The sequence below is a fragment of the Ranitomeya imitator genome, chromosome 10 (assembly GCF_032444005.1).
Source record: "Ranitomeya imitator isolate aRanImi1 chromosome 10, aRanImi1.pri, whole genome shotgun sequence".
In the NCBI taxonomy this organism is placed as follows: domain Eukaryota; kingdom Metazoa; phylum Chordata; class Amphibia; order Anura; family Dendrobatidae; genus Ranitomeya; species Ranitomeya imitator.
In genome coordinates, this window is record NC_091291.1 from 148,278,259 (window position 1) to 148,292,485 (window position 14,227).

Here is a 14,227-nt window from a genome sequence, read left to right on the forward strand (position 1 = left end):
TAGTCAGCTGTAACTCTAGCCACCAGTATATTCCTTGTCTCCTTCCCCCTCTGGCAGCTGTATCTATAGCCACCAGTATATTCCTTGTCTCCTTCCCCCTCTGGAAGCTGTATCTATAGCCACCAGTATATTCCTTGTCCCCTTCCCCTCTGGCAGCTGTAACTCTAGCCACCAGTATATTCCTTGTCTCCTTACCCCTCTGGCAGCTGTAACTATAGCCACCAGTATATTCCTTGTCTCCTTTTCCCTCTGGCAGCTGTAACTCTAGCCACCAGTATATTCCTTGTCTCCTTCCCCCTTAGGCAGCTGTAACTCTAGCCACCAGTATATTTCTTGTCTCCTTCCCCCTCTGGCAGCTGTATCTATAGCCACCAGTATATTCCTTGTCTCCTTCCCCCTCTGGAAGCTGTATCTTTAGCCACCAGTATATTCCTTGTCCCCTTCCCCTCTGGGAGCTGTAACTCTAGCCACCAGTATATTCCTTGTCTCCTTCCCCCGGTGTCAGCTGTAACTCTAGCCACCAGTATATTCCTTGTTTCCTTCCCCCTCTGGCAGCTGTATCCAACCATTAGCTCAGAGGCAACTACAAATTGGAGATGGAGTCTACAGAGAGGAAAACTTGTGTAAGTGCACTCAACAATTATTCTGGACAATCAGATAATTTGCGTGAATGAAAGTTCTGCACCTTTAAGATATATTGCGATTTGCAGAATACTCTTAATATCATTTTGATCGGCCTTTACGAATTTGTGCCATCGTCTCCATGGCCTCGGTTTGCTGCCTTCGTCACTCCTCTGTGCCTGATTTTGTGCTGGGTTTTGCTTCCTCTTCTATGCCTGCCTCTAGGCCGGCTCAGGTGGCTACTCCTGGAGCTAGACTCATGGCTCCACCCAGATGTCTTTAATTATTTTCCCAGCTATTCCTGTCTGCACTTCATCAACTATCCGCTTCTTACGAGCTCAGTCCGGCAGCAATGTCTGATACTGTTGCACTCTCGGTTCTGCTGTGTCAAGTTATATTACAAACTTGTTTCGGCCATCCCGGTGCTGTCCGCACTCTACAAGCAAGGTACCAGTTTGTCTACACATTTCTGCTATTCCTATGTGCAACATCATTTCTGCAGCAAGTTATCAGTTTGTCTAAACATCTTTACTATTCCTCGGTTAAGTTTCCAGTGCTTTCTAATCCATTTGCTCATCTACTGTAACAATCCACAGGCCATGCTGCAAATCCAGCTCCACTACATTATCGTTTCTGGTCCATGCTGCTCACCATGACCTGCTGCTTCCAGAATCCTCCTCACCAGGTAAGCTCCTAGCACTCTGCTGCTACAATGCCCAGTTGAAGCTCCTTTTAGAAACTGCTTTTAACGGCTGCTCAGAAAGATACATTCTCTGCACTCAAGCAAACTGTGTATGTGTCGTTACCTCTCAGACTTGGGGAAGGGCACAGTAAGTAGAGGGAAATTTCAGTCCGCAAATTGAGCTCAGTGTACAGATCTTGCTGAGCAGCAGTTAAAAAGAGCTTCTAAAGCTGCTTGACCCAAGTATTGCCACAGAAGAGCAGTGCAGTATTCTGGAGAGAAGGAGGCAAAATAAGGTAATGAAGTCGATTACAAATATGCAGAACTTTTACAAAGGTTGATCAACAATTATTTAAAAAGTGTCATTCCTCTTCAGGCGCCTATCATAGACGAGCAAGGCTGTGGGGGAAGTTTTTTCTCCTAATTCTGCGACATGCTCAGTGGTGTCAATGCTCGGTTCTACAATCATTCTTCTGTATCTAAAAAAACAAACATGGTCACTCCTGAGCACTGCCCACTCCTGAGCGCAGCCCACAACTGAGCGCTGCCCACTCCTGAGCGCAGTCCACAACTGAGCGCTGCCCACTCCTGAACACTGGCTACTCCTGAGCGCGGCCCACTCCTGAGCGCAGCCCACTCCTGAACAGTGTCCACTCCTGAGCGCAGCCGACTCCTGAACACTGGCCACTCCTGAGCGCAGCCCACTCCTGAACACTGGCTACTCCTGAGCGCGGCCCACTCCTGAGCGTGGCCCACTCCTGAGCGCAGCCCACTCCTGAACAGTGTCCACTCCTGAGTGCAGCCGACTCCTGAACACTGGCCACTCCTGAGCGCAGCCCACTCCTGAACACTGGCCACTCCTGAGCGCAGCCCACTCCTGAACACTGGCTACTCCTGAGCGCGGCCCACTCCTGAACAGTGTCCACTCCTGAGTGCAGCCGACTCCTGAACACTGGCCACTCCTGAGCGCAGCCCACTCCTGAACACTGGCTACTCCTGAGCGCGGCCCACTCCTGAACAGTGTCCACTCCTGAGTGCAGCCGACTCCTGAACACTGGCCACTCCTGAGCGCAGCCCACTCCTGAACACTGGCTACTCCTGAGCGCGGCCCACTCCTGAACAGTGTCCACTCCTGAGTGCAGCCGACTCCTGAACACTGGCCACTCCTGAGCGCAGCCCACTCCTGAACACTGGCTACTCCTGAGCGCGGCCCACTCCTGAGCGCAGCCCACTCCTGAGCGCGGCCCACTCCTGAACAGTGTCCACTCCTGAGCGCAGCCCACTCCTGAACACTGTCCACTCCTGAACGCGGCCCACTCCTGAACAGTGTCCACTCCTGAGTGCAGCCGACTCCTGAACACTGGCCACTCCTGAGCGCAGCCCACTCCTGAACACTGTCCACTCCTGAACGCGGCCCACTCCTGAACAGTGTCCACTCCTGAGTGCAGCCGACTCCTGAACACTGGCCACTCCTGAGCGCAGCCCACTCCTGAACACTGGCTACTCCTGAGCGCGGCCCACTCCTGAGCGCAGCCCACTCCTGAACAGTGTCCACTCCTGAGCGCAGCCCACTCCTGAGCGCAGCCCACTCCTGAACAGTGTCCACTCCTGAGCGCAGCCCACTCCTGAACGCGGCCCACTCCTGAACAGTGTCCACTCCTGAACGCGGCCTACTCCTGAGCGCAGCCCACTCCTGAACAGTGTCCACTCCTGAGCGCAGCCCACTCCTGAACACTGTCCACTCCTGAACGCGGCCCACTCCTGAACGCAGCCTACTCTTGAGCGCTGTCCACTAAGGACCAGCTCCAGAAAGTTTGCTCGCTCCTGATAAATCGCTTTCAGAAAATGCTGCCGACACTTGACCAACCATCTCAGTGCTGCCCTTGCTTGACCTATCAACTCTGGACACCACCCATCTCTGGTGACAAGCTGTCTGCAGAAAGTTCTGCCAGTCCTGAGCAGCCATGCACAAGTGTCCAGCTAGTGTCCTGGAGGAGGTGACGCTGGCTCATACCCTGGGGGACATCATCCTCTCACAGTGCAGATTCCTCTGCTGGGAAATGTCCTGACTGCAGAGTCAGGTCTGAAGGCTGCAGAGAAGGAGAGGGAGGGAGAGAACAGCTGCTCCTCAGCGATGAGGTCGTTTGCTGGCTCTTTAAACCCTGCCGGCTATGGAGAAAGGGAGGCAGAGAATGTGTGTTATAATGAGGCAATGAGTGTTCCCAGCACCTCCCAGAAAATGAAAAAAAGTGTTTGCATGGGACAGAGATGTATATAAAGCAGTCCAGGAGGCTGATGCTGGCTGTAGCTGGCAGGTAGCGCAGAGCTCGCACATCTGGATGGACTTCAGGCCATTCTCCATCCATCGCATCTTGTATTTTGGCCAGTTTTTGGCCTCCCGGTCTTGTATTTTGGCCAGTTTTTGGCCTCCCGGTCTTGTATTTTGGCCAGTTTTTGGCCTCCCGGTCTTGTATTTTGGCCAGTTTTTGGCCTCCCGGTCTTGTATTTTGGCCAGTTTTTGGCCTCCCGGTCTTGTATTTTGGCCAGTTTTTGGGCTCCCGGTGAGTGATCGGACACCATGCACACACATCTGGCTGTCACTTTGCTGCTCGCCCTGGATTTCCTGTTCCCAAGTCCTTCGTGCTCTTCTCTGGACGAGGTCCTCGTCACCCCTAAAAGGCTGGACCCTGATCTCAATGGAAGGCGATATTTCCTGGAAAGTAATGACCAGATTACAGACCGAGGAGTCATTTTCCAGATCTCGGCTTTCCAGGAGGATTTTTATCTGAATCTGAGCCCTGATTCTCAGTTTCTTGCCCCAGCCTTTTCCATGCATTTTCCTGGCGCTCTCCCCAAGCCCTCGCCAAGTGTCAGGCATTGCTTCTACTCTGGAGACGTCAATTCTGACCGAGACTCGTTCGCAGTGCTGAGCCTTTGTGGAGGACTTCGGGGGGCTTTTGGCTATCACGGAGTTGAGTATTTCATCAGCCCTCTGAAGAACTACACGTTAGACCCCTTTCCAAGAGGTCAGCAGGAGACGCACCTGCTGCAGAAGAGAAGGGCCCCCCACTCCCAGGTAGCGGAGACCACATCCAGGTGTGGGGTCAGCTCTGCAGAGAACCATGGCATCCTAGAGGCTCTGCAGAGATACAAGGGATCCAAGAACCCAGGCAGCCATGGCAATGGTACTAGGTCCAGGGGTGGTCACCGCTCTCGGCGCTTTGCTTCCATCACGAGACATGTGGAGACATTGATTGTAGCTGATGAGTCCATGCTGAAGTTCCATGGAGATGACCTACAGCACTATTTGCTCACATTAATGGCCACGGCAGCCCGATTATACCACCACCCCAGCATCCAGAACCCCATCAACATCGCAGTGGTCAAATTCATGGTACTGACTGATGACGGCAAAGGTCCAAAGGTGACCACCAACGCGGCCATGACCCTGAGGAGCTTCTGTGCCTGGCAGAAGAAATGGAACAAAGTGAGTGACAAGCACCCGGAGTACTGGGACACGGCCATCCTCTTCACCAAGCAGGTGAGCACTGAGTGCATGAGTGTGGATACATGGTGACACTGGGCATGGGATGGATGCACGGTGATGCTGGGCATGGGATGGATGCACGGTGATGTCGGGCACGGGATGGATGCTCAGTGACGCTGGGCATGGGATGGATGCTCGGTGATGTCGGGCACGGGATGGATGCTCAGTGACGCTCGGTGACGCTCGGCATGGGATGGATGTTCGGTGACGCTCGGCATGGGATGGATGCTCTGTGACGCTCGGCATGGGATGGATGCTCTGTGACGCTGGGCATGGGATGGATGCTCGGTGACGCTCGGCATGGGATGGATGCTCGGTGACGCTCGGCATGGGATGGATGCTCGGTGACGCTCGGCATGGGATGGATGCTCGGTGACGCTGGGCATGGGATGGATGCTCAGTGACGCTGGGCACGGGATGGATGCTCAGTGACGCTGGGCACGGGATGGATGCTCAGTGACGCTGGGCACGGGATGGATGCTCAGTGACGCTGGGCACGGGATGGATGCTCAGTGACGCTGGGCACTGGATGGATGCTCAGTGACGCTCGGCATGGGATGGATGCACGGTGATGCCGGGCATGGGATGGATGCTCAGTGACGCTCGGTTCGGGATGGATGCTCTGTGACGCTCGGTTCGGGATGGATGCTCTGTGACGCTCGGTACGGCATGGATGTCGGTGACGCTCGGTACGGGATGGATGCTCGGTGACCCTCGGTACGGGATGGATGCTCGGTGACCCTCGGTACGGGATGGATGCTCGGTGACGCTCGGTTCGGGATGGATGCTCGGTTCGGGATGGATGCTCGGTGACCCTCGGTACGGGATGGATGCTCGGTGACCCTCGGTACGGGATGGATGCTCGGTGACGCTCGGTTCGGGATGGATGCTCGGTGACGCTCGGTTCGGGATGGATGCTCGGTGACCCTCGGTACGGGATGGATGCTCGGTGACCCTCGGTACGGGATGGATGCTCGGTGACGCTCGGTTCGGGATGGATGCTCGGTGACGCTCGGTTCGGGATGGATGCTCGGTGACCCTCGGTACGGGATGGATGCTCGGTGACCCTCGGTTCGGGATGGATGCTCGGTGACCCTCGGTTCGGGATGGATGCTCGGTGACGCTCGGTTCGGGATGGATGCTCGGTGACGCTCGGTTCGGGATGGATGCTCGGTGACCCTCGGTACGGGATGGATGCTCGGTGACCCTCGGTACGGGATGGATGCTCGGTGACCCTCGGTTCGGGATGGATGCTCGGTGACGCTCGGTTCGGGATGGATGCTCTGTGACGCTCGGTACGGCATGGATGTCGGTGACGCTCGGCACGGCATGGATGCTCGGTGACCCTCGGTACGGGATGGATGCTCGGTGACGCTCGGTACGGCATGGATGTCGGTGACGCTCGGCACGGCATGGATGCTCGGTGACCCTCGGTACGGGATGGATGCTCTGTGACGCTCGGTACGGCATGGATGTCGGTGACGCTCGGCACGGCATGGATGCTCGGTGACCCTCGGTACGGGATGGATGCTCGGTGACGCTCGGCACGGGATGAATGCTCGGTGACGCTCGGCACGGCATGGATGCTCGGTGACGCTCGGCATGGATGCTCGGTGACGCTCGGCATGGATGCTCGGTGACGCTCGGCATGGGTTGGATCCATGGTCATGAGTGACTTAACGAAAGCTCCATCTGCAGCCACTGGAAAGATTCGAGAAGTGAACCCTTCGCATCCTCCTCCTCCTCATCCCTTCTGCTCTCAGCCATGCTGACCATACATATATGGCTAGACTCGCACCTCACCCTACCGCACTTTATCTCACCTTTTGCACTTGCATATGACAGCTTCTTCGCAGTTGTCCAATGGTTGCAGAACTCGCCCCTCTTCTCTACTTGTTTTATACTTTGTCACATAGAATTTGGAGAAAACTGTCAGATACTTGGATGTAGATGTGACTGTCGCAAATTTGTGGCACGATCCAGATGCAGCAGTCTGTCGTCTGTGGATGGCGCAGTCAAAGCGGCTGCGTCTTCATGGGCAAAGCAGCAAATATCATGCGGATAAGAATATTTCATTAGAGAATGGCCCACGAGGAGGATGACGATGATGATGATGATGAATGTGTCTCCTCAGTAAAAAGACATCAGTTCCGTCCTCTATGGGGATCTGTGGAAGTTTAATGTCGGGGCTGAGTCTCAGGACTTGATAAATGCCAGAAAAACACTTTTCTTTTTTTGTTTGTTATTTTGGTTGAATGTGATAATTTGCTGCAAAGGATTCTGCTGAGGAAAATGGTAACACCCAGTGCCAGTCAGCTGCTGGCAAAGCTAATAGTGGGACACATAACAACCACTCTGGGTGTGCGTAGTCAAGAGTCTATACATATTGTCGGTGTGTGCTCAGGACATGGTGTATATACATTGTCGGTGTGTGCTCAGGACATGGTGTATATACATTGTCGGTGTGTGCTCAGGACATGGTGTATATACATTGTCGGTGTGTGCTCAGGACATGGTGTATATACATTGTCGGTGTGTGCTCAGGACACGGTGTATATACATTGTCGGTGTGTGCTCAGGACATGGTGTATATACATTGTCGGTGTGTGCTCAGGACATGGTGTATATACATTGTCGGTGTGTGCTCAGGACATGGTGTATATACATTGTCGGTGTGTGCTCAGGACATGGTGTATATACATTGTCGGTGTGTGCTCAGGACATGGTGTATATACATATTGTCGGTGTGTGCTCAGGACACTGTCTATATACATTGTCGGTGTGTGCTCAGGACATGGTGTATATACATTGTCGGTGTGTGCTCAGGACATGGTGTATATACATTGTCGGTGTGTGCTCAGGACATAGTGTATATACATTGTCGGTGTGTGCTCAGGACATGGTGTATATACATATTGTCGGTGTGTGCTCAGGACACTGTCTATATACATTGTCGGTGTGTGCTCAGGACATGGTGTATATACATATTGTCGGTGTGTGCTCAGGACACTGTCTATATACATTGTCGGTGTGTGCTCAGGACATGGTGTATATACATTGTCGGTGTGTGCTCAGGACATAGTGTATATACATTGTCGGTGTGTGCTCAGGACATAGTGTATATACATTGTCGGTGTGTGCTCAGGACATGGTGTATATACATTGTCAGTGTGTGCTCAGGACATGGTGTATATACATTGTCGGTGTGTGCTCAGGACATGGTGTATATACATTGTCGGTGTGTGCTCAGGACATGGTGTATATACATTGTCAGTGTGTGCTCAGGACATGGTGTATATACATTGTCGGTGTGTGCTCAGGACATGGTGTATATACATTGTCGGTGTGTGCTCAGGACATGGTGTATATACATTGTCGGTGTGTGCTCAGGACATGGTGTATATACATTGTCGGTGTGTGCTCAGGACATGGTGTATATACATTGTCGGTGTGTGCTCAGGACACGGTCTATATTGTCGGTGTGTGCTCAGGACATGGTGTATATACATTGTCAGTGTGTGCTCAGGACATGGTGTATATACATTGTCGGTGTGTGCTTAGGACATGGTGTATATACATTGTCGGTGTGTGCTCAGGACACGGTCTATATTGTCGGTGTGTGCTCAGGACATGGTGTATATACATTGTCGGTGTGTGCTCAGGACATGGTGTATATACATTGTCGGTGTGTGCTCAGGACATGGTGTATATACATTGTCGGTGTGTGCTCAGGACATGGTGTATATACATTGTCGGTGTGTGCTTAGGACATGGTGTATATACATTGTCGGTGTGTGCTCAGGACACGGTCTATATTGTCGGTGTGTGCTCAGGACATGGTGTATATACATTGTCGGTGTGTGCTCAGGACATGGTGTATATACATTGTCGGTGTGTGCTCAGGACATGGTGTATATACATTGTCGGTGTGTGCTCAGGACATGGTGTATATACATTGTCGGTGTGTGCTCAGGACATGGTGTATATACATTGTCGGTGTGTGCTCAGGACATGGTGTATATACATTGTCGGTGTGTGCTCAGGACATGGTGTATATACATTGCCGGTGTGTGCTCAGGACATGGTGTATATACATTGTCGGTGTGTGCTCAGGACATGGTGTATATACATTGTCGGTGTGTGCTCAGGACATGGTGTATATACATTGTCGGTGTGTGCTCAGGACATGGTGTATATACATTGTCGGTGTGTGCTCAGGACATGGTGTATATACATTGCCGGTGTGTGCTCAGGACATGGTGTATATACATTGTCGGTGTGTGCTCAGGACATGGTGTATATACATTGTCGGTGTGTGCTCAGGACATGGTGTATATACATTGTCGGTGTGTGCTCAGGACATGGTGTATATACATTGTCGGTGTGTGCTCAGGACATGGTGTATATACATTGTCGGTGTGTGCTCAGGACATGGTGTATATACATTGCCGGTGTGTGCTCAGGACATGGTGTATATACATTGTCGGTGTGTGCTCAGGACATGGTGTATATACATTGCCGGTGTGTGCTCAGGACACGGTGTATATACATTGCCGGTGTGTGCTCAGGACATGGTGTATATACATTGCCGGTGTGTGCTCAGGACATGGTGTATATACATTGTCGGTGTGTGCACAGGACATGGTGTATATACATTGCCGGTGTGTGCTCAGGACATGGTGTATATACATTGTCGGTGTGTGCTCAGGACATGGTGTATATACATTGTCGGTGTGTGCTCAGGACATGGTGTATATACATTGTCGGTGTGTGCTCAGGACATAGTGTATATACATTGTCGGTGTGTGCTCAGGACATGGTGTATATACATTGTCGGTGTGTGCTCAGGACATGGTGTATATACATTGCCGGTGTGTGCTCAGGACATGGTGTATATACATTGTCGGTGTGTGCTCAGGACATGGTGTATATACATTGTCGGTGTGTGCTCAGGACACGGTCTATATTGTCGGTGTGTGCTCAGGACATGGTGTATATACATTGTCGGTGTGTGCTCAGGACATGGTGTATATACATTGTCGGTGTGTGCTCAGGACATGGTGTATATACATTGTCGGTGTGTGCTCAGGACATGGTGTATATACATTGTCGGTGTGTGCTCAGGACACGGTCTATATTGTCGGTGTGTGCTCAGGACATGGTGTATATACATTGTCGGTGTGTGCTCAGGACATGGTGTATATACATTGTCGGTGTGTGCTCAGGACATGGTGTATATACATTGTCGGTGTGTGCTCAGGACATGGTGTATATACATTGTCGGTGTGTGCTCAGGACATGGTGTATATACATTGTCGGTGTGTGCTCAGGACATGGTGTATATACATTGTCGGTGTGTGCTCAGGACATGGTGTATATACATTGCCGGTGTGTGCTCAGGACATGGTGTATATACATTGCCGGTGTGTGCTCAGGACATGGTGTATATACATTGCCGGTGTGTGCTCAGGACATGGTGTATATACATTGTCGGTGTGTGCTCAGGACATGGTGTATATACATTGTCGGTGTGTGCTCAGGACATGGTGTATATACATTGCCGGTGTGTGCTCAGGACATGGTGTATATACATTGCCGGTGTGTGCTCAGGACATGGTGTATATACATTGTCGGTGTGTGCTCAGGACATGGTGTATATACATTGCCGGTGTGTGCTCAGGACATGGTGTATATACATTGTCGGTGTGTGCTCAGGACATGGTGTATATACATTGTCGGTGTGTGCTCAGGACATGGTGTATATACATTGTCGGTGTGTGCTCAGGACATGGTGTATATACATTGTCGGTGTGTGCTCAGGACATGGTGTATATACATTGTCGGTGTGTGCTCAGGACATGGTGTATATACATTGCCGGTGTGTGCTCAGGACATGGTGTATATACATTGTCAGTGTGTGCTCAGGACATGGTGTATATACATTGCCGGTGTGTGCTCAGGACATGGTGTATATACATTGTCGGTGTGTGCTCAGGACATGGTGTATATACATTGTCGGTGTGTGCTCAGGACATGGTGTATATACATTGTCGGTGTGTGCTCAGGACATGGTGTATATACATTGCCGGTGTGTGCTCAGGACATGGTGTATATACATTGCCGGTGTGTGCTCAGGACATGGTGTATATACATTGTCGGTGTGTGCTCAGGACATGGTGTATATACATTGTCGGTGTGTGCTCAGGACATGGTGTATATACATTGTCGGTGTGTGTGCTCAGGACATAAGGATCTAGAGATGTCCATTGTTTTCGACCTGCCCTCTATTAGGTGACATCTCGGGAGCAGACAGGGTCGTGATGAAGAAATGTCCTGAGAGAATCAGATCTTCACGAGCATGAAGCCCGAAGGGAAGGATTTCTCCAGCACCAGGTTTCCGCCATGACTTGCATTACATTTTTATGTGTTTTGACCCTGTTGGTACCCTGTCTGACAAAGGGGCGGTAACCTCGTGGAAATGGGTGTTTGTTTGTTTTTAAATGGGTGTTACACAACTTGTACACGTAGACTAGACAGTCTTACAATACGCACCAATCAATAGACGGCGCAGGAGAATATCCTCCACTTTGCTTTACTCCATTGTGCTATACTATGTGCCGACCTCATTTATTAGGCTGGAATCATGTTGAGGGTCCACACCAAAAATTGCCTTTAACTGAGTGAGGTGGTCTCAGAGATTATGGCTATGGTCTGCGTTGTCATGTGACCAGCTGCAGTCAGTCACATGTCCCATGCTAAGCATGGGCTGGGCAGACTGATTGGAGGCGGAGCTAGAGGAGGAGCTGGGGTTCTGGCTGAGCGGGGGCAGGTACAGCTCAGTGCCGTCTGTGCAGCATGTCCTATCGTTTCCAGGAGCAAAGTGACACAGTCGCTCTACGGGGCCATAGATATTGGGCTGCTCCTCATATCCCGATGTGATAAGCCCTCCGCCAGTGTTCTGGTTTTATGGGTTGGCAGCGGTCACACTGTGCTGTTCTCTGCTGGAGCTTTGCTTTCTGTTGTGGGGACGACGGATACGAAGATGCATAATCTCACGAGGAAGCCAGGAAGAGCACACAATGGTGGAAGCCGGAATCATTGCCAGGTGGAGGCTAAGGACACGGCCCAGATATGAGGTGAAAGGTTCCGATAGACGGGGCGTCTGGTCTGGACATAGGAGCTGACGCTCTGCTTCACTCTTGTATACACTGTGTTCCAAATTATTATGCAAATTGGATTTGTGTCATAAAGATTTAATTGTTTTGTTTTTCAAATAACCTTGTGGATGGTATTGTGTCTCAGGGCTCAATGGATCACTGAAATCAATCTTAAACACTTGATAATTAGTTTTCCAGGTGATTCTAATTAAAGGAAAACTACTTAAAAATTATGTTCCACATTATTAAGCAGGCTACAGGTTTCAAGCAATATGTGAAATAAATATGTGACCTCTCTGCTGCTGAAAAGCGATAAATAGTGCAATGCCTCGGACAAGGTATGAAAACATAAGATATTTCACGAAAACTTAAGAGTGATCATCATACTGTGAAGAGATTTCTGACTGAAACAGAGCACAGACACAGTTCATGCAGATAAAGGCATAATGAGGAAGGTTTCTGCCAGGCAAATTCATTGGATTAACAGAGCAGCTGCCAAAATACCATTACAAAGCAGCAAACAGTTATTTGAAGCTGCTGGTGCCTCTGGAGTCCCTCGAACCTCAAGGTGTAGGATCCTTCAAAGGCTTGCTGTGGTGCATAAACCTACTATTCGGCCAACCCTAAATAGTGTTCACAAGCAGAAATGGTTGCAGTGGGCCCAGACATACATGAAGACTAATTTCCAAACAGTCTTGTTTACTGATGAGTGTCGAGCAACCCTGGATGGTCCAGATGGATGGAGTAGTGGATGGTGGAGGCCACCATGTCCCAACAAGGCTGCAACGTCAGCAAGGAGGTGGAGGAGTCATGATTTTGGGCCGGAATCATGGGGAAACAGCTGGTAGGGCCCTTTAAGGTTCCTGAAGGTGTGAAAATGGTCTCAGCAAAGTAAATAGTTTCTGACTGACAACTTTCTTCCATGGTCTAAAAGCAGAAACCAGGAGCAAAATCATCTTCATGCTGACAATGCCCCATCTCATGCTGCAAAGAAACCTCTGAGTCATTGGCTGCTATGGGCATAAAAGGAGATAAACTCATGGTGCGGCCACCATCTTCCCCTGACCTCAACCCTATAGAGAACCTTTGGAGGATCATCAAACAAAAGATCTATGAGGGTGGGAGGCCGTTCACATCAAAACAGCAGCTCTGGGGGCAAAGAAATACAAGCAGAAACTCTCCAAAAACTCACAAGTTCCATGGAGGCAAGAATTATGAAGGTGACATCAAAGAAGGCTCCGATGTTACATGTAACTTGGCTGTTAGGAGGTTTTGGGGTTAAATAGTTTTCTTGTTCAGTGAATGTGACCTCCTAATGCTGCAAATTCCACAAATGAGACGTTTCAGTTCTTTATATCAAATGTTTAGAAATTCTACTGGGCCTAATAATTAGGAGCAGTGCACTGTGGGGTTTTATTCATTTTAGAGATTATACTGTTATCATTGGGAGGTTTCTTCAATAAGATTCGATGTAAAATCTAACGGGTGATGACTTTTATTAGACTGACTGTCATCTGCACCGACCATTTAGGAAAATCCGAGAAAAATATAATTTGCATAATAATTTGGAACATGGTGTGTGTATGTATATATATATATATATATATATATATATATAGTGGGGCAAAAAAGTATTTAGTCAGTCAGCAATAGTGCAAGTTCCACCACTTAAAAAGATGAGAGGCGTCTGTAATTTACATCATAGGTAGACCTCAACTATGGGAGACAAACTGAGAAAAAAAAATCCAGAAAATCACATTGTCTGTTTTTTTAACATTTTATTTGCATATTTGGAAAATAAGTGTTTGGTCAGAAACAAAATTTCATCTCAATACTTTGTAATATATCCTTTGTTGGCAATGACAGAGGTCAAACGTTTTCTGTAAGTCTTCACAAGGTTGCCACACACTGTTGTTGGTATGTTGGCCCATTCCTCCATGCAGATCTCCTCTAGAGCAGTGATGTTTTTGGCTTTTCGCTTGGCAACACGGACTTTCAACTCCCTCCAAAGGTTTTCTATAGGGCTGAGATCTGGAGACTGGCTAGGCCACTCCAGGACCTTGAAATGCTTCTTACGAAGCCACTCCTTCGTTGCCCTGGCAGTGTGCTTTGGATCATTGTCATGTTGAAAGACCCAGCCATGTTTCATCTTCAATGCCCTTGCTGATGGAAGGAGGTTTGCACTCAAAATCTCACGATACATGGCCCCATTCATTCTTT

General features: G+C 49.9%; 1 protein-coding gene across 1 annotated transcript in view; it reads left to right on the forward strand.

Annotated features, from left to right (window-relative positions):
- The first annotated feature begins 3,617 nt into the window (after positions 1 to 3,617).
- ADAMTS15 (ADAM metallopeptidase with thrombospondin type 1 motif 15) overlaps positions 3,618 to 14,227 on the forward strand; it is a 199,004-nt gene continuing 188,394 nt past the window's right edge. Inside the window, exon 1 of the mRNA XM_069743105.1 lies at positions 3,618 to 4,844. Within this exon, the coding sequence (XP_069599206.1) occupies positions 3,882 to 4,844 (963 nt within the window). The 5' untranslated portion in view covers positions 3,618 to 3,881. The remainder of the gene's footprint in view (positions 4,845 to 14,227) is intronic.